At 44.8% G+C, this 20,317-nt stretch overlaps 1 protein-coding gene across 1 annotated transcript in view; it reads left to right on the top strand.

Annotated features, from left to right (window-relative positions):
* The first annotated feature begins 16,307 nt into the window (after nucleotides 1–16,307).
* Nucleotides 16,308–20,317, top strand: part of TCTN2 (tectonic family member 2) — a 65,400-nt gene continuing 61,390 nt past the window's right edge. Inside the window, exons 1-4 of the mRNA XM_069755990.1 lie at nucleotides 16,308–16,445; nucleotides 17,477–17,581; nucleotides 17,704–17,792; nucleotides 19,640–19,835. Coding sequence (XP_069612091.1) covers nucleotides 16,364–16,445; nucleotides 17,477–17,581; nucleotides 17,704–17,792; nucleotides 19,640–19,835 — 472 coding nt within the window. The 5' untranslated portion in view covers nucleotides 16,308–16,363. The remainder of the gene's footprint in view (nucleotides 16,446–17,476; nucleotides 17,582–17,703; nucleotides 17,793–19,639; nucleotides 19,836–20,317) is intronic.

Genomic DNA, 20,317 nt, shown 5'->3' on the forward strand with positions numbered 1-20,317 from the left:
GCTGGCTGCAGTGCTGCTGAAGTTATGAGGCAGATTCAGGAGGAGCTCCTAGTCCTACCAGTGCCTGAGTGAGTGGCGCTGCTATATACTACGTGGGCTGCGCTGCTATATACTACGTGGGCTGCTATATACTACGTGGGCTGCGCTGCTATATACTACGTGGGCTGTGCTATATACTACATGGGCTGCTATATACTACGTGGGCAGTGTTATATACTACATGGCTGTGTTTATATGCGATCATGAATCGGGGTATGTGTTAAAGGGGGGGCTCACTGAGACTCTTTCGCCCGGGGCCCTCAAAAACCTGGAGCCGGCCCTGCATGAGGCATTTTTGCAGGGTTTTTAATGCAAATTTTCAACTGCTTTTTACAGTACCAGCAAAGCCAATGAGATTTAAAAAATCTCATGCACACAGCTTGTTTTTTTTTGTCATCAGGATTTTGTGCTTTGCACGGTTTTCTTGACAGAGCATGTCATGTCACTTCTTTCAGCGTTTTTCACCCATTCAAATGAATTGGTGGTGAAAAAAATGCACCAAAAATGCAGGTATCAGGTTTTGCTGTTGTTTTTTTTTATGACAAAACCTGATTCTATAGAATAGGGCTTTCTTGTTTCAACATTAAACTTTATCAGCAAGCACAAGAGAAAAATATAGCATGCCAAAACTACAGCAAAAAAATGCAAGAAAGACTAAGGAAAATATGCTTTTTTCTGCAGCTTCTTTCCTGCCAAGAGATCAGGCTTTGCTGCAGAAAAAAATGCTGAAAAAAACACCTAGTGTGAACTTACCCTAATATTCCTGACTGAGGGCTGCTTTTAGGCAAAGGTTAAAATGGGGCCCCAAATGCTGACATATTGCACATCACACAGAAGCATTTCGGTTGTATTTACATGCACTGAATTCAGGCCGCTAAATGAGTTTGATCGACAATACTGAAGTCGTTCAACGCTTGTTTCCCGGCCTCTTTACACCAACTGAGAAAGAATGATGGGGAACAGAATGATCACTAATAGATCACTAACAGATCACCATAAAGTATCATATTATCAGCAGCACATCTGCAGTTTACACCAGCGATGTGCTGCTGAGAACAATGATTTTTGTTCTGGCATAAACAATAACTTGATGAATATGCAGCATTTTGCTTGTTTAATATAATACACTGCATAGTCCTCCATATATTATAATGTGCACTACAGTCCTCCATATTGTAAAATGCACACCCCATAGTCCGCTATATAGTATAATACACTCCTCATAGTCCTCCATATATTAAAATACACTACTCAGTCCTTCACATTGTATAATACACTCCTCAGAGTGCTCCATATAGTGTAATGCACCGCCATAGTCATCCATGTAGTACAATTCACTTCCCATAGTATAATGCACCCCATAGTTCTTCATATAGTGTAATGTATCCACCATAGTCCTCGATACAGTATAATGCAGCCCACATATAGTATAATGCAGCCACCACCCTACAGGGAATAATGCAGCCACCCCAGAGTATAATGCAGCCATCCCAGAGTATAATGTAACCCCCCCATATAGTATAATGTAGCCCCCTCATAGTGTATGATGCAATCACCCCTCATAGAATATAAATATAATACAGCCCCCATAGAATATAATGTAGCCCCGAATAGAATATAATACAGCCCACCTCCCCATAGAATATAATGGAGCCCCATCAAAGAGTATGATGCAATCCTCCCTCATAAAATCTAATACAGCCCCTATAGAATATAATGTAGTCCCCCATAGAATATAATACAGCCCACCTCCCCATAGTATATAATGTAGCCCCCCATAGAATACAATGCAGCCCCCCGTAGTATATCACACAGCCTCCCCATAGAATATAATGTACTCCCCATAGTATATAACACAGCCTCCCCATAGAATATAATGTATAATGTATCCCCCATGGTATATAACACAGCCACATAGTATATAACACAGCCTACCCATAGAATATAATATACCCCCCATAGTATATAGCACAGCCCGCATAGTATATAGCACAGCCTGCAGTATATAGCACAGCCTGCATAGGATACAGCACAGACCGCATAGTATACAGCACAGCCCGTATATAGCACAGCCCGCATAGTATATAGCACAGCCCACATAGTATATAACACAGCCCGTATAGTATATAGCACAGCCCACATCTCCCCCCGAGAATGGCCCCACAGTCCAGTACTCACTGTTATAGTAAAAAAAAATCAACAACACACTCCTCACCTCTCCTCGTGCCCATGCTGCTACCAGCTCCTGTATCTGCAGCTGCACTTCCTGGCACACAGTGAGTGCGCAATGATGTCATCGCGCACCCGCGTCATTGCGCACCTGAAGTGTCAGAGGCAGATCGGGGAATGATGGGAGAGGGAGTGTCAGCTGACGCTCTCTCCTCCATCATTGCTTTGAACTGTACTGGCAGATGCCGGTATAGTTCAAAGCGGCAGTGGCGGGAATCGGCGCTGGCAGAAGGCGGGCCCCCCTGCCTCATGGCGACCCCATAGCGACTGCGTGATGTGCCACTAGCTGGGGAAGTGGGTTCCTAGGCAGCTGCCTGGTCTGCCTGCCCCTAACGCCGGCCCTGAGTCCTGTGAAAGTGTGCACTTATTGATGTTTATGCAGTTTAGAAACAAATGTACACCCCACTGTCTTTATCACTATTACAGAAGTCGAACGGCATGGCGAGCCAGTGACGTCACAAGCAGCAGGTATCGAGCACCTTAAGGGTATGTGCACACGTCAGGTTTTTTTCCTGACAAAATCCGGAGATTTCTGCCAGAAATTTGCGTTTTTTTCCGCGCGGATTTTTTGCGGAATTTTTGAGATTTTTTATTTTTTTTTCCTGAAAGTCATTTTGGCTAAGAAATCCGCAAAAAATCCGCAAAAAGAATGAGCATGTCCATTTTTTTTGCGGAATGCGTTTTTTTTGCGGTAAAAAACGCATCCATCTGAACAAAAAATCCGGAATGCATTCTAAATGATGGGATGCATATTTTTAGCGTTTTTGATGCAGAATTATAGCGTTTTTATAGCGAAATTCCGCAAAAAAAACGCTAAAAATCCGGACGTGTGTACATACCCTTACTACTCCATTAGGAAGGTTGCCCAACATCTAGTCCTAGTACACGGGAGCTGGATCAAAGGTATCCGTAGCCATGACGTCACGCGCCCATCTCACTTCCTCTGTGTTTGTGCGACTGGGGGCATTGGGTCACCAATTCTAGTCATTAATAGGGCTTAGTGGTTAGAATTTCTAATATTTATCAGCTTTTCAATGTTTTATCTACCTATAGACCTACTGATAGCATTTTCAATAAATTAACCCCTTTACCCCCAAGGGTGGTTTGCACGTCAATGACCAGGCCAATTTTTACAATTCTGACCACTGTCCCTTTATGAGATTATAACTCCGAAACGCTTCAACGGATCCTGGTGATTCTGACATTGTTTTCCCGTGACATATTGTACTTCATGATAGTGGTAAAATTTATTTGATAGTACCTGCGTTTATTTGTGAAAAAAACGGAAATTTGGCGAAAATTTTGAAAATTTCGCAATTTTCAAACTTTGAATTTTTATGCAATTAAATCACAGAGATATGTCACACAAAATACTTAATAAGTAACATTTCCCACATGTCTCCTTTACATCAGCATAATTTTGGAACCAATTTTTTTTTTGTTAGGGAGTTATAAGGGTTAAAAGTTGACCAGCAATTTCTCATTTTTACAACACCATTTTTTTTTAGGGACCACGTCTCATTTGAAGTCATTTTGAGGGGTCTATATGATAGAAAATGCCCAAGTGTGACACCATTCTAAAAACTGCACCCCTCAAGGTGCTCAAAACCACATTCAAGAAGTTTATTAACCCTTCAGGTGTTTAATAGGAATTTTTGGAATGTTTAAATAAAAATGAACATTTAACTTTTTTACACAAAAAATTTACTTCAGCTCCAATTTGTTTTATTTTACCAAGGGTAACAGGAGAAAATGGACCCCAAAAGTTGTTGTCCAATTTGTCCTGAGTACGCTGATACCCCATATGTGGCAGTAAACCACTGTTTGGGTGCATGGGAGAGCTCGGAAGGGAAGGAGCACCGTTTGACTTTTCAATGCAAAATTGACAGGAATTGAGATGGGACGCCATGTTGCGTTTGGAGAGCCACTGATGTGCCTAAACATTGAAACCCCCCACAAGTGACACCATTTTGGAAAGTAGACCCCCTAAGGAACTTATCTGGATGTGTGGTGAGCACTTTGACCCACCAAGTGCTTCACAGAAGTTTATAATGCAGAACCGTAAAAATAAAAAATCATATTTTTTCACAAAAAATATATTTTTGCCCCCAATTTTTTATTTTTCCAAGGATAAGAGAAGAAATTGGACCTCAAAAGTTGTTGTCCAATTTGTCCTGAGTACGCTAATACCCCATATGTGGCAGTAAACCACTGTTTGGGCGCATGGGAGAGCTCGGGAGGGAAGGAGCGCCGTTTGACTTTTCAATGCAAAATTGACAGAAATTGAGATGGGACGCCATGTTGCGTTTGGAGAGCCACTGATGTGCCTAAACATTGAAACCCCCCACAAGTGACACCATTTTGGAAAGTAGACCCCCTAAGGAACTTATCTGGATGTGTGGTGAGCACTTTGACCCACCAAGGGCTTCACAGAAGTTTATAATGCAGAGCCATAAAAATAAAACAAAATTTTTTTCCCACAAAAATTATATTTTAGCCCCCAGTTTTGTATTTTCCCTAGGGTAACAGGAGAAATTGGACCCCAAAAGTTGTTGTCCAATTTGTCCTGAGTACGCTGATACCCCATATGTGGGGGGGAACCACCGTTTGGGCGCATGGGAGGGCTCGGAAGGGAAGGAGCGCCATTTGGAATGCAGACTTAGATGGAATGGTCTGCAGGCGTCACATTGCGTTTGCAGAGCCCCTAATGTACCTAAACAGTAGAAACCCCCCACAGGTGACACCATTTTGGAAAGTAGACCCCCTAAGGAACTCATCTTGATGTGTTGTGAGAGCTTTGAACCCCCAAGTATTTCACTACAGTTTATAACGCAGAGCCGTGCAAATAAAAAATATTTTTTTTCCACAAAAATTATATTTTAGCCCCCAGTTTTGTATTTTTCCAAGGTTAGCAGGAGAAATTGGACCCTAAATGTTGTTGTCCAATTTGTCCTGAGTACGCTGATACCCGATATGTGGGGGGGAACCACCGTTTGGGCGCATGGGAGGGCTCGGAAGGGAAGGAGCATCATTTGGAATGCAGACTTAGATGGATTGGTCTGCAGGCGTCACATTGCGTTTGCAGAGCCCCTAATGTACCTAAACAGTAGAAACCCCCCACAAGTGATCCCATATTGGAAACTAGACCCCTCAATGAACTTATCTAGATGTGTTGTGAGAACTTTGAACCCCCAAGTGTTTCACTACAGTTTATAACGCAGAGCCGTGAAAATAAAAAATCTTTTTGTTTTCCCACAAAAATTATTTTTTAGCCCCCAGTTTTGTATTTTCCCAAGGGTAACAGGAGAAATTGGTCCACAAAAGTTGTTGTCCAATTTGTCCTGAGTACGCTGATACCCTATATGTGAGGGTAAACCCCTGTTTGGGCATACAGGAGAGCTCGGAAGGGAAGGAGCACTGTTTTACTTTTTCAACGCAGAATTGGCTGGAATTGAGATCGGACGCCATGTCGTGTTTGGAGAGCCCCTGATGTGCCGAAACAGTGGAAACCCCCCAATTATAACTGAAACCCTAATCTAAACACACCCCTAACCCTAATTCCAACGGTAACCCTAACCACACCTCTAACCCTGACACACCCCTAACCCTAATCCCAACCCTATTCCCAACTGTAAATGTAATCTAAACCCTAACCCTAACTTTAGCCCCAACCCTAACTGTAGCCCCAACCCTAACCCTAGCCCTAACCCTAGCCCTAACCCTAGCCCTAACCCTAACCCTAGCCCTAACCCTAGCCCTAACCCTAACCCTAGCCCTAACCCTAACCCTTGCCCTAACCCTAGCCCTAACCCTAGCCCTAACCCTAGCCCTAACCCTAGCCCTAACCCTAACCCTAATGGGAAAATGGAAATAAATACATTTTTTTTTATTTTTCCCTAACTAAGGGGGTGATGAAGGGGGGTTTGATTTACTTTTATAGCGAGTTTTTTAGCGGATTTTTATGATTGGCAGCCGTCACACACTGAAAGACCCTTTTTATTGCAAAAAATATTTTTTGCAATACCACATTTTGAGAGCTATAATTTTTCCATATTTTGGTCCACAGAGTCATGTGAGGTCTTGTTTTTTGCGGGACGAGTTGACGTTTTTATTGAAAACATTTTCGGGCACGTGACATTTTTTGATCGCTTTTTATTTCGATTTTTGTGAGGAAGAATGACCAAAAACCAGCTATTCATGAATTTCTATTGGGGGAGGCGTTTATACCGTTCCGCGTTTGGTAAAATTGATAAATCAGTTTTATTCTTCGGGTCAGTACGATTACAGCGACACCTCATTTATATCATTTTTTTATGGTTTGGCGCTTTTATACGATAAAAACTATTTTACAGAAAAAATAATTATTTTTGCATCGCTTTATTCTCAGGACTATAACTTTTTTATTTTTTCGCTGATGATGCTGTGTGGTGGCTCATTTTTTGCGGGACAAGATGACGCTTTCAGCGGTACCATGGTTATTTATATCTGTCCTTTTGATCGCGTGTTATTCCACTTTTTGTTCGGCAGTATGATAATAAAGCGTTGTTTTTTGCCTCGTTTTTTTTTTTTTTTTCTTACGGTGTTTACTGAAGGGGTTAACTAGTGGGACAGTTTTATAGGTCGGGTCGTTACGGACGCGGCGATACTAAATATGTGTACTTTTATTGTTTTTTTTTTAAATTTAGATGAAGAAATGTATTTATGGGAATAATATTTTTATTTTTTTTTCATTATTTTGGAATATTTTTTTTTGTTTTTTTTTACACATTTGGAAAAATTTTTTTTAACTTTTTTACTTTGTCCCAGGGGGGACATCACAGATCAGTGATCTGACAGTTTGCACAGCACTCTGTCAGATCACTGATCTGACATGCAGCGCTGCAGCCTTCACAGTGCCTGCTCTGAGCAGGCTCTGTGAAGCCACCTCCCTCCCTGCAGGACCCGGATCCGCGGCCATCTTGGATCCGGGGCTGGAGGGAGCAGGGAGGGAGGTGAGACCCTCGCAGCAATGCGATCACATCGCGTTGCTCCGGGGGTCTCAGGGAAGCCCGCAGGGAGCCCCCTCCCTGCGCGGTGCTTCCCTGCACCGCCGGCACATCGCGATCATCTTTGATCGCGGTGTGCCAGGGGTTAATGTGCCGGGGGCGGTCCGTGACCGCTCCTGGCACATAGTGCCGGATGTCAGCTGCGATAAGCAGCTGACACCCGGCCGCGATCGGCCGCGCTCCCCCCGTGAGCGCGGCCGATCGGCTATGACGTACTATCCCGTCCAGGGTCAGATAAGCCCAGGGCACCTCGACGGGATAGTACGTCTAAGGTCACAGAGGGGTTAAAGGTGTTGTTCACATTTTGAGAATTTTTTTTTACTTAAATGTATATAAGGCTAAAAATCAATTTTGCAAAATGGGTTAATTAAAAATTTGGTACCGTTTTGCTTTTATAGTCACTTTGTTCCCCTGCACATTAAAATTTGATGAGGGCTGTGTTCATAAATCAGCTTATAAGAGCTCAGAAAAAGAGATAAAAGAGTTACAAACTCTCGTGATCTGAAAGAGCTCACTGACAGGATCTCTGCTAACTCATTCTGCAACAGACAAAAGCTAAGACAGAAATAAAATAAAGATATATCCTGCTATGAGTAAAAAGCAGTAGAACATATAAATAACATAGGGTACTTAATAAACACTCTTTTTGATCAAGTCATAGTTGGGCCATGATCCTCCTCGGTGCTTATTCACTTCCAACAGGTGGCGCTATAGAGTTTAAGTCTTCTTTTTCTAAAAAGAGGCAATTTGCATATTATATTCACATTGAGGTCATTTTTGACACATGGCAAGGTTTTAACACTAGAGGTTAGAACCATCCCGATTTGGGTTCAACTTGACGCTGGTGGGATGGCTTTTACAATTTTTTTTTAAATCAAAAACAATTTTTACTATATACCCTGTTATTTGCATCCACTATTGCTTTTTTACTTATAGCAGGGTACATGTTCATTTGCTTCTATCTTAAGTTTTCTCTGTTTAATGGTCAGTGTGAACATGTACCTACACATTGCATGTATACCATCTTATACTCCAGTTCATTTTTTGGTTTTGCCTTAGGTTTTTGCACTCAGTGCAGACAAGGGTGCGGCTTCCCTTTTCTTTGAGCTGGAGATTTATGTTTATATAGCTCCCATTGCTGGGTGTCCACAGTTGGGCCCCTATCCTGCTCAGTACTTATTCACATTTTTGACACATGGTAAGGTTTTAATACTAGAGGTTAGAACCATCCCAATTTGGGTAGATCTTGACATTGATGAGATGGCTTTTACTCTCTTTAGATTATTATTATTATTTATATAGCACAATTAATTCCATGGTGCTGTACATGAGAAAGGGGTTACGTACAGAGTTATAGATATCAGTTACAGTACACAAATTTATGATGATAGACTGGTACAGAGGGGAGAGGACCCTGTCCTTGTGGACTTACATTCTGCGGGATAATAGGCAAGAGTCAGAAAGTAAGGGGTGCGGCAGCTCTGGTGGTGGTGAGGCGTCAGCTCTGGTAGTGGTGAGGCGACAGCTCGGGATGTGGTGAGGCGGCAGCTCGGGATGTGGTGAGGCGGCAGCTCGGGTGGTGGTTAGGCGGCAGCTCGGGTTGTGGTGAGGCGGCAGAATGGTTATTGCAGGCTGTAGGCTTTCCTGAAGAGATGGGTTTTCAGGGTCCGTCTGAAGGATCCGAAGGTGGTGGATGATCGGAGGTGTTGAGGCATGGAATTCCAGAGGATGGGGGATATTCGGGAGAAATGTTGGAGGTGGTTGTGTGAGAAACGAATAAGTGTGGAGGAGAGTAGGAGGTCTTGGGAGGATCGAAGATTACATGAGGGAAGATATTGGGAGATTAGTTCAGAGATATAGGGAGGGGACAGGTTGTGGATGGCTTTGTAGGTCAGTGTTAGTAGTTTGAACTGGATTTGTTGGGGAATTTGGAGCCAGTGGAGGGATTTGCAAAGGGGAGAAGCAGTGGAATAGCAAGGAGAGAGGTGGATTAGCCGGGCAGCAGAGTTGAGGACAGACTGGAGTGGTGCAAGAGAGTTAGCGGGGAGGCCACAGAGGAGGGTGTTGCAGTAATCGAGGCGGGAGATGATGAGAGATGATGAGGGCATGCACAAGAGTTTTGTCACGTTACTGGCGATACAGGACTAAAGGTCAGTGTATACAAGTGACCGGACCGTGGAAAGATGTCTGGAGATGCAATATATGGCAGTGATAGTTCAATATATCCGCAGATGCAGGCACCAGCCCGAGCAAAGGCCAGCCTGTATTACATACGTGCACAAAGTCCGTATGAGCAGCAGGAGTTCAGGTTAGTAGCAGCAGAATATCAATAAGAAGCAGAGAGATGCTAGCAAGACACCTTCCAACCAGGAGCTCAGAGATTGCTTCACTCAGTTAGGCCGGCGTCACACTTGCGAGTTTTACGGACGTAAGAGCGCAGAAACTACGTCCGTAAAACTCGCAAAAAATACGGCACAATTATTCTCTATGCCCCTGCTCCTATCTGCCGTATTTTACTGATCAGTATTATACGGCTTTCTACGGCCGTACAAAATCGCAGCATGCTGCGTTTGTCACCGTACTGCGCAAGAAATACGCCAATGAAAGTCTATGGAAGCATGAAAAATACGGATTACACACGGACCAGCAGTGTGACTTGCGAGAAATACGCAGCGCTGTTAGAGAGAAAAGCCGGTAATTCAGTGCGGTGTACAGTAAAATCACACTGACAGCTTACAGTCCAATAGGTAGAATAAATGTGTACACATAGAATAGGTATATATATATATATATGTCAGTGAGACACATATATGTATATATATTAATATTTATTCCAGCGCTATACAGCTTGAAAGCCGGTAATTCAATTACCGGCTTTTTCTTTCTCCTTCCTAAAACCCGACATGATTTGAGACATGGTTTACATACAGTAAACCATGTCTTCTCTCCATTTTTTTTGCAGATTCCACACTACTAATGTCAGTAGTGTGTATCTGCAAAATTTGGCCGTTCTAGCTCTTAAAATAAAGGGTTAAATGGCGGAAAAAATTGGCGTGGGCTCCCGCGCAATTTTCTACGCCAGAGTAGTAAAGCCAGTGACTGAGGGCAGATATTAATAGCCTGGAGAGGGTCCATGGTTATTGGCCCCCCCCTGGCTAAAAATATCTGCCCCCAGCCACCCCAGAAAAGGCACATCTGGAAGATGCGCCTATTCTGGCACTTGGCCACTCTCTTCCCATTCCCGTGTAGCGGTGGGATATGGGGTAATGAAGGGTTAATGCCACCTTGCTATTGTAAGGTGACATTAAGCCAAATTAATAATGGACAGGCGTCAATTATGACACCTATCCATTATTAATCCAATTGAATGAAAGGGTTAAATAAAACACAAACACATTATTTCAAATTATTTTAATGAAATAAAAACAATGGTTGTTGGAGTATTTTATTCTACGCCCAATCCAGTCACTGAAGACCCTCGTTCTGTGAAAGAAAAAACATAATAAACCAACAATATACTTACCCTCCGCAGATCTGTAACGTCCAACGATGTAAATCCTTCTGAAGGGGTTAAAACATTTTGCAGCAAGGAGCTTTGCTAATGCAGGCTGCTCCTCGCTGCAAAACCCCGGGGAATGAGTCTAAATATAGATCAATGAGCTATATTTAGCTTCATTTGCGGTGAGGCGCCCTCTGCTGGATGTTCATAGATCGTGGGAACTTACCTAGAAGGCTCCCAGGCTTTCTAGGAAATTTCCCACGATCTATGAACATCCAGCAGAGGGCACCTCACCGCAAATGAAGCTAAATATAGCTCATTGATCTATATTTAGACTCATTCCCCGGGGTTTTGCAGCGAAGAGCAGCCTGCATTAGCAAAGCTCCTTGCTGCAAAATGTTTTAACCCCTTCAGAAGGATTTACATCGTTGGACGTTACAGATCTGCGGAGGGTAAGTATATTGTTGGTTTATTATGTTTTTTCTTTCACAGAACGAGGGTCTTCAGTGACTGGATTGGGCGTAGAATAAAATACTCCAACAACCATTGTTTTTATTTCATTAAAATAATTTGAAATAATGTGTTTGTGTTTTATTTAACCCTTTCATTCAATTGGATTAATAATGGATAGGTGTCATAATTGACGCCTCTCCATTATTAATTAGGCTTAATGTCACCTTACAATAGCAAGGTGGCATTAACCCTTCATTACCCCATATCCCACCGCTACACGGGAATGGGAAGAGAGTGGCCAAGTGCCAGAATAGGCGCATCTTCCAGATGTGCCTTTTCTGGGGTGGCTGGGGGCAGATATTTTTAGCCAGGGGGGGACCAATAACCATGGACCCTCTCCAGGCTATTAATATCTGCCCTCAGTCACTGGCTTTACTACTCTGGCGGAGAAAATTGCGCGGGAGCCCACGCCAATTTTTTCCGCCATTTAACCCTTTATTTTAAGAGCTAGAACGGCCAAATTTTGCAGATACACACTACTGACATTAGTAGTGTGGAATCTGCAAAAAAAATGGAGAGAAGACATGGTTTACTGTATGTAAACCATGTCTCAAATCATGTCGGGTTTTAGGAAGGAGAAAGAAAAAGCCGGTAATTGAATTACCGGCTTTCAAGCTGTATAGCGCTGGAATAAATATTAATATATATACATATATGTGTCTACTGACATATATATATATATATAGACAGTATATATATATATTTTCTTTTTGGGACACATGGATCACTTCTATAGCGGTATGTTGGTTTGGCAAGCCTGCGAGAAAACCACGCAGTACGGATGCCATACGGATGACATACGGAGGATGCCATGCGCAAAAAACGCTGACACACCCTGCCTACGGAGGAGCTACGGACCACTATTTTCGGGACTTTTCAGCGTATTACGGACGTAATATACGGACCGTATTATTTTACGCTGTGTGTGACGCCGGCCTTAGACTGAGCACACAAAATACTCAGCAACAGAAAGCTGCACAGGGCCAGGTATATATAGCAGGTCCAATCAAGCTCAATCAGGGCAGGGAAAAATCAACAGGGCAGGTGATGATCTCTATCCCAGACGAAGTTCATATGGTTTCAGACAGAAGTCAAGCAAGTTCCGAATAGCTCCTCAAGCAAAGGAACAGACTAACAAAGAGTCACAGGTTCAAATCCTAACAAGTTTTAGTAGATTGTGGGCTGAGGAAGGGACGGATTCTGGCAATATTTTTGAGTTGGAGGCGACAGGATGTGGCAAGAGTTTGGACGTGCGGTTTGAAGGGCAGAGTCGAAAGTTACCCCGAGGCAGTGGATTTCAGATGCGGGAGAGAGCATGATGCCGTTTACCATAATAGATAGGTCGGGTAGGGGGGATGAGTTCGGTTTTGTCTACATTGAGTTTTAGAAAGCGAGAGGTGACCAAGGAGGATATGGCTGATAGACACTCCGGGATTCTGGACAGCAGAGAGGTGACATCTGGGCCAGAGAGGGAGATCTGCGTGTTGTCTGCATACAGGTGGAACTGGAAGCCATGGGACTTTATGAGTTATCCTAGTCAAAGGGTATAGATGGAAAGAATTAGGGGCCCTAGGACAGAGCCTTGAGGGACTCTAACAGAGAAAGGGCGGGATGAGGAGGTAGTGTGGGAGTGGGAACCGCTACATGTGCGGTTGGAAAGGTATGAGGCAATCCAGGACAGGGCAAGGTCTTTGATGCCAAGGGAAGCAAGAATCTGTAGCAGTAGGCAGTGGTTGACTGTGTCGAAGGCACCGAAGGAGAGAAGGATGGAGAACTGTCGGTTAGCTTTGGCTGTAAGTCATTAGTAATTTTGGTCAGGGCAGTTTCGTTGGAGTGGTGGGGACAGAAGCCAGATTGGAGGTTGTCAAGGAGGGAGTTAGATGAGAGGTGGGAGGAAAGTTGAGCATGGACTAAAACATTAGATCAAAAACAGTGTTTACTAAGTGCCCAATGTTATTTACATGCACTATTGCTTTTTACTTATAATAATAATTTTTATTTCTACAGCGCCAACATATTTCGCAGCAATCTACATTTACATTTCAGAGGGGATTTCTACGGACAATAAAGACATAGCAGAAAACACATAAATCAACAGATACCAACAGGAGTGGAGGTCTTACTCGCCAGCTTACACTCTATGGGTAAATAGGGGAGACACAAAATGTAAATGGTAAAAAATTGCTTCTATTGTATGGTCCAGCCATCAATATAATAAATAGGGTATGCAAACTATTCAAACAACGCTGCATGATCCGGTCACCAGCCAGTATGTGTACACATTGATAAGGCAGAGATGATTTATTACCGCCCTGTGCCTTCTCCATCAATAAGCGCTATGTGTACAGTAACAAGAAGAGCTGACATCGCTTCCTCCTCCATACACAACGGTTATGTGATCACTCTGTCGAGGGAGGAATCAGGAGCTGCTGGGCCATAGGAGACCCTGACAGCAGGAGCTGCTGGGCCATAGGAGACCCTGACAGCAGGAGCTGCTGGGTCATAGGAGACCCCGACAGCAGGAGCTGCTGGGCCATAGGAGACCCCGACAGCAGGAGCTGCTGGGCCATAGGAGACCCTGACAGCAGGAGCTGCTGGGCCATAGGAGACCCTGACAGCAGGAGCTGCTGGGTCATAGGAGACCCCGACAGCAGGAGCTGCTGGGCCATAGGAGACCCCGACAGCAGGAGCTGCTGGGTCATAAGAGACCCCGACAGCAGGAGCTGCTGGGCCATAGGAGACCCCGACAGCAGGAGCTGCTGGGCCATAGGAGACCCTGACAGCAGGAGCTGCTGGGCCATAGGAGACCCCGACAGCAGGAGCTGCTGGGTCATAAGAGACCCCGACAGCAGGAGCTGCTGGGCCATAGGAGACCCCGACAGCAGGAGCTGCTGGGCCATAGGAAACCCCGACAGCAGGAGCTGCTGGGTCATAGGAGACCCCGACAGCAGGAGCTGCTGGGTCATAGGAGACCCCGACAGCAGGAGCTGCTGGGTCATAGGAGACCCCGACAGCAGGAGCTGCTGGGCTATAGGAGACCCCGACAGCAGGAGCTGCTGGGCCATAGGAGACCCTGACAGCAGGAGCTGCTGGGCCATAGGAGACCCTGACAGCAGGAGCTGCTGGGCCATAGGAGACCCCGACAGCAGGAGCTGCTGGGCCATAGGAAACCCCGACAGCAGGAGCTGCTGGGTCATAGGAGACCCCGACAGCAGGAGCTGCTGGGTCATAGGAGACCCCGACAGCAGGAGCTGCTGGGTCATAGGAGACCCCGACAGCAGGAGCTGCTGGGCCATAGGAGACCCTGACAGGAGCTGCTGGGCCATAAGAGACCCCGACAGAAGGAGATGCTGGGCCATAGGAGACCCCGACAGCAGGAGCTGCTGGGCCATAGGAGACCCCGACAGCAGGAGATGCTGGGCCATAAGAGACCCCGACAGCAGGAGCTGCTGGGCTATAGGAGACCCCGACAGCAGGAGCTGCTGGGCCATAGGAGACCCTGACAGCAGGAGCTGCTGGGCCATAGGAGACCCTGACAGCAGGAGCTGCTGGGCCATAGGAGACCCTGACAGCAGGAGCTGCTGGGCCATAGGAGACCCCGACAGAAGGAGCTGCTGGGCCATAGGAGACCCTGGCAGGAGCTGCTGGGCCACAGGAGACCCCGACAGAAGGAGCTGCTGGGCCATAGGAGACCCCGACAGCAGGAGATGCTGGGCCATAGGAGACCCCGACAGCAGGAGCTGCTGGGCCATAGGAGACCCCGACAGAAGGAGCTGCTGGGCCATAGGAGACCCTGGCAGGAGCTGCTGGGCCACAGGAGACCCCGACAGAAGGAGCTGCTGGGCCATAGGAGACCCCGACAGCAGGAGATGCTGGGCCATAGGAGACCCCGACAGAAGGAGATGCTGGGTTATTGGAGACCCCGACAGCAGGAGCTGCATTTCTCTTGAATCTGGAGCTAATATGCCAGCCCTACTTTACAAAGAAAATAATATGAAAATAAAAATATTTCAATATTTAAATGCCCCGCCAGAGGTCTATTATGACCTTATGGTGCAGGGGTCACAATGTGTAATATACATGAAACATAAAATAAAAATTCTGCCGTGAATCCAGTTCACCGATACTAACCCTGCCTTGTACAAAAACGTGTCCGATAGAGAAAAATAATTCTTATAGTATGAAGAACTCATTTTTTTTATGTATTCTATTAATTCTTTATGGTCATAACAAAAAAAAGGGAAAAGCAAACACTTTTTTCCCTTTTTTTCATATATGTCATAAAAAAAAGACTACGACATAAAATGAAGCCCCATGTATCACAAAAAATACACAATTACTTGAGTATTATTTTACAGCTTTTAAAACCTCATGTTAGAAAAAAAAAACGTGTTTGGTCAGGAAGGGGCGTAAATGGCCCAGGCTTGGTGCGTAATCTCTGCATTTCCATGCTGTGTCCTGCACATCTACAGCAGGACATCGCTTTACATATCATCATTTACAGTAGGCCAAGTTCACACGCTCAGTATTTGGTCAGTATTTTACCTCAGTATTTGTAAGCCAAATCCAAGAGTGGAACAATCAGAGGAAAAGTATAATAGGAACACGTCACCACTTCGTCACGTCACTTTTACTGAGGTAAGATACTGACCAAGTACTGAGCGTGTGAACTTATATCCTTATAGGTTTAGTGTAAAACCAGAGCCGCGCTGTAACCTGACTGCTCAGTGATTCTCGTTCTCCGACGTCAGTATTATGCAGCAATGAGCATATCAAATACTGCGGAACCTTTGTAACGATGCCCAGGGGAAAGGGGGCAGAGAAAATAAAAGCACCGGCCGCCAGTGTCACACTTCCTTTCTCTAACACTTCCTGCAAGTAACCAATTGGCTGTCAAACGTCACTGCAGCCCACGTGATTTATCTTTACCTTTCGATTGGCCGATTTTTACTTGGTTACCGTGGAACGCATAGCGGGCCTGACATGGCGTCCTAGCAACGTGGGTGCGCGGTATTGTGTAGTAGAACTTGCTGCTGCCATGCTGCCCATGGATGCGCTGCGCCTGGTGACGTTGGCAGCGGTCGGATTACTAGCTCAGGCCGGGGCGCAGGCGGTGATAGGTGAGTATAGGGGAAGCCATGAATAGCGAGCCCTGTTCCTCACTGACTGGAAGCTGCAGTGCGGGCGAATCTGCAATGAAGTACAGGAGAAGTAGTGGGAATGGGGCCCCAGTCCAGTAGAGCAATGCTCCTGTGTGATCATCAGAGTACAGACTATCCAGTGTTATCCCTGCTGCATTCTGGGCAGGAGACTCTCAGACTCTGATCTGTGTCACTGTAGGCCATAGATACTACAGGGCTTGTCTGGGGTTAAAGGGCTTGTCCCAACTATTGGGGCAATTTGTTGTTTTAATTAATTGGATGCAATTAGGTTTTATTCACAAATCTGTACAGTTTTCCTTCTACAGCCGCTGAGTTACGCTGATTATTGCTGACTGCAGAATGAGTGAACTGAGGACCCATCAGCTCACTGCCTGCCACTTGTAATTCTTTAATCTGATTTTTGGTTTAGCTCTTCCCCGCTGATATAGGACAACACCATGTTTGGATCTGTAGGGAAAGTCTGTAAAAACCACACGGTGCAAAACGTTTAATGAAACTGAATGACACTTTTTGTAAGCCCCGATTACATGCATTTAAGAAAAAAATCAATGACATTAATATTGTGTCTGCATTCCATGAGTGGAAAACCCTAATTTAATAAGGTGGTTCTCCTGCTAGATGAACAGCTCTGTGTTTATAATAGAAATGTATAGAATTTAATAGTATTCTTTCCTTATCAAAGTCCCACATTTGCCCCACTGTAGGCATGGATCCATCCCGCTAGCTCTGTTTGCACATTTGCTAGGTATTGAGTATCCCCCATCTGTATTTTGATTCATAGCTATAGATTGGGGGCTGGCAAAACTGTTGAATTGAGCCAGCCCCCTCCGTCTGCTGAGAGCGGGACATCAGTTGAGCTTTGATGATGAAAGTACGGTATGTTTTTATTCTTGCTGAACATCCTCTTTCAGCCTTTAGGTTGACCAGGCTGTTAGCAATAGTCAATCATAGAATTTAATTGGAGTTTATTTTTGTACTTTTGCATTTAGGTTTCTATCCTGCCACAGTCTTTTTGTCTGGACCACAAATGACAATGTTTCTTGTTTCTAATGTCTCCTCTGATCAGTTATCTCTTGTGGTCATCGCCGATACAAGTAAGTTCAGTGATTTTTCTCCTTTTTGTCACTATGGGCCCAATTTGTGATTTTTATTTGCACCTGATTTTTTTTTTAGTGTTTATAAGTGTAGTGTGTATCAATACAGTTTTTTTTCCTAGCGTCTATACCATCACCAAGCTGTAACGGGGAGGCTACCACAGAGAGCTGGTCATCAAGTCTGGAATCGTTTGTTGCTGGTGCACAACTGGTGAGTGAGATTAAAATATTAAGGGAAATGAATAGATTGGTAAAGCATCACTGTAGCGTTTTTTTCTATCTCAGTGCTTGAGTGGCGCCACTAGCGTAAGGTCCTTGCCCCTAGTATTATACTCACCATCCATCCTCTTCTGCTGTTCCCAGCGCCTCTCCGGTTCCGCTCCACCATCTTGTGACTGCAACGTCTGACTAACCGGATGTCAGAGGTGACGGTCACCAGCTCTCAATCTAAGTCTGAAAGCCTTGTACCGGCTCTCATAGACTTACAATGAGTTGTGATTTCCCGCTCACTCAGCTAGCACTGGAGCGATCCGGCAGGTCACAAACTGCTGGGGGCTGACCAGAGTGGCGCCAAGGAGAGAAGAAGACAGTGGTAAGTATGAGACTACGGGCAGGGAACTTACCATAGTGGTATTTCTCCAGTGGTAAAATAAAAGAAAACATTGCTGGAGTAGTGCTTTAAGGATCAAATACAGGCAAAAAAAAATTGTGAAAAATAGTCTTCAAGAGTTTCGACTGGTATTACACTTTTACTACTGTCACCAAAAAGAACGCTATGTCTCCTTTCATTTGGTAAAGTAATTGGTGTTCCCTGTCCGGAACCTATAAAATGTTAGTTCTATCCTTTATATCAGTCTGGGATGGGGGTAATTATGAGGACTGCAGCCGCTATAGGGTCTTACAGTTAGTCAATGCCTTCATTGTTGATGTGTGCTCTTACCTGTCTGCTGAGGCACGTGGCGAAATGTCTTTGGTTCAGTTTCTGTGTAGTTTTGAGCGTTGGTTGGAATAAGTAGAGGTGTATCATGTGATATTCTCCAGGGAGTGTGGGTACGACTTCAGAAGGGGAATCTCCTCCCAAAGCCTGTGAGGTGCAGTTAGTGATTTATAGTTGAGCGAATTTGTTCGGGTTCCCTCCTATTCGGCAAGCTGTAGAGCTTATCGAATCAGCTACAGGGGGATCCCGGCTTTGTGGATCGCGCTGGCTGATCGGCTCCATGCATGTTCTGTGACTGTCACACAGCCGTGACACATGCAGCTGCGGAGCCAAACAGCTGATCAGCCGGAGCGATCCAGGAAGCCGGATTCCCTCTGTAGTTTATTCAGTAAACGCTATAGCTTGCTGAATAAGAGGGAACCCGAACAAATTCGCTCAACTCTATTAGTGATAACTGTGGATGATAGAAGTGGAAGACACTGTAGCAAATGGAGGGTAAGACCCTAGGAGATGAGAAAATAAGTAATTAAAATTAACTACTTGACAACTACCTGCCTGTTCTATCCGGCGCTGGCTCAAAGCAGTCACGGACCACTCCTGCCGGTGATTCACCTGCTCCACATCGATAGAGCAGCTCTTCTTCTTCTGGGTTACTCTTTTGACGAGGCGTGGCTTGTTGATGTAATGCTGATTGACATCCGGCAGTTTTGTAGTTACGCAGCAGGGAGCCGGCTTTCAGTCAGCATGATTTCGCCAGTCTCACCCGGTCAACAGAGTGCAAGGGAAGCCCCACTTCTGCCAACATGCCATCAATGAAAGTTGCAGGAGCAGTCAGTGACCGCTTTGTGCCAGCAGAGATCTGTGCTGGGCAGAACAGACAGGTTGTTGGTTCTTAGGCCAACAGTAAAACATTAATATAGTATTGGATAACCCTGTTAAATTATGTTCTGACCCTTTATTGTCTCAGTATAGGTGCAGTTGTAATTTCTCCTTAATGACTTGTAAAGCTTTGTTCACATTGCATTGTGGCTTCTGCTCATATATGACTGATACCACCAGCGCCTGTTTTGACCCATGGAACGGTCCATGACTTACTTTGCTCTCTTGTATCACTTTTGCAGGTTGTAGCAAAAGTTCTGGTAACCTCCAGGAAGAACCTGACCTTATGTTCAGGCAATGAAACAAATTGCTGTCCCGAGGTTCAGTGTGTTGTGGAAACCCTTCAAGTCACCGCCTGTGAGAATAGCCGACCTATAGCCAGCATGCTCATTCATGCTGGGATTTTTACCAACACCACCTTTGTAGGGGCTGTCTCAGGTAAGGGGCTATTCACACGTCTGTATACTGGGTATGTCCAGACCTATTGCAGTACCATGCTCTGTTTACACCCTGTACGTGAAAACTACAGCAATTATTAAAGCTAGACATTAGAATAAGTGAGGATTAATTTACTTTGCTAGTATGTAAGTAGGTTCCAATATATGAGCTGCCAATTTTCTATTTTTTGTTTTGTGACATTTCTTGCATATTTGTAGAAGAAAACCTGCCAGCACAATTTTACTACTTATAATAGCGTCTGTAATAACAAGTGTATAAGAAATACTAATGCAATGTTGTGGAAGGCGATGAGGTTAATCCTGCGATTAAGTTTGTCGACTCGTTTCGAAGTATATACACCACGATCCTCAGGACAAAACCACAAGTGGCACTTGGGGAAAAAAGGTGCAGCAAAAATTCTGTACAAGTAGGGAGGCCAATGTTTCCGATCTTGTTCACAGCCTAAAAGAAATATATACAAA

This window comes from Ranitomeya imitator, chromosome 1 (assembly GCF_032444005.1).
Source record: "Ranitomeya imitator isolate aRanImi1 chromosome 1, aRanImi1.pri, whole genome shotgun sequence".
Taxonomy (NCBI): domain Eukaryota; kingdom Metazoa; phylum Chordata; class Amphibia; order Anura; family Dendrobatidae; genus Ranitomeya; species Ranitomeya imitator.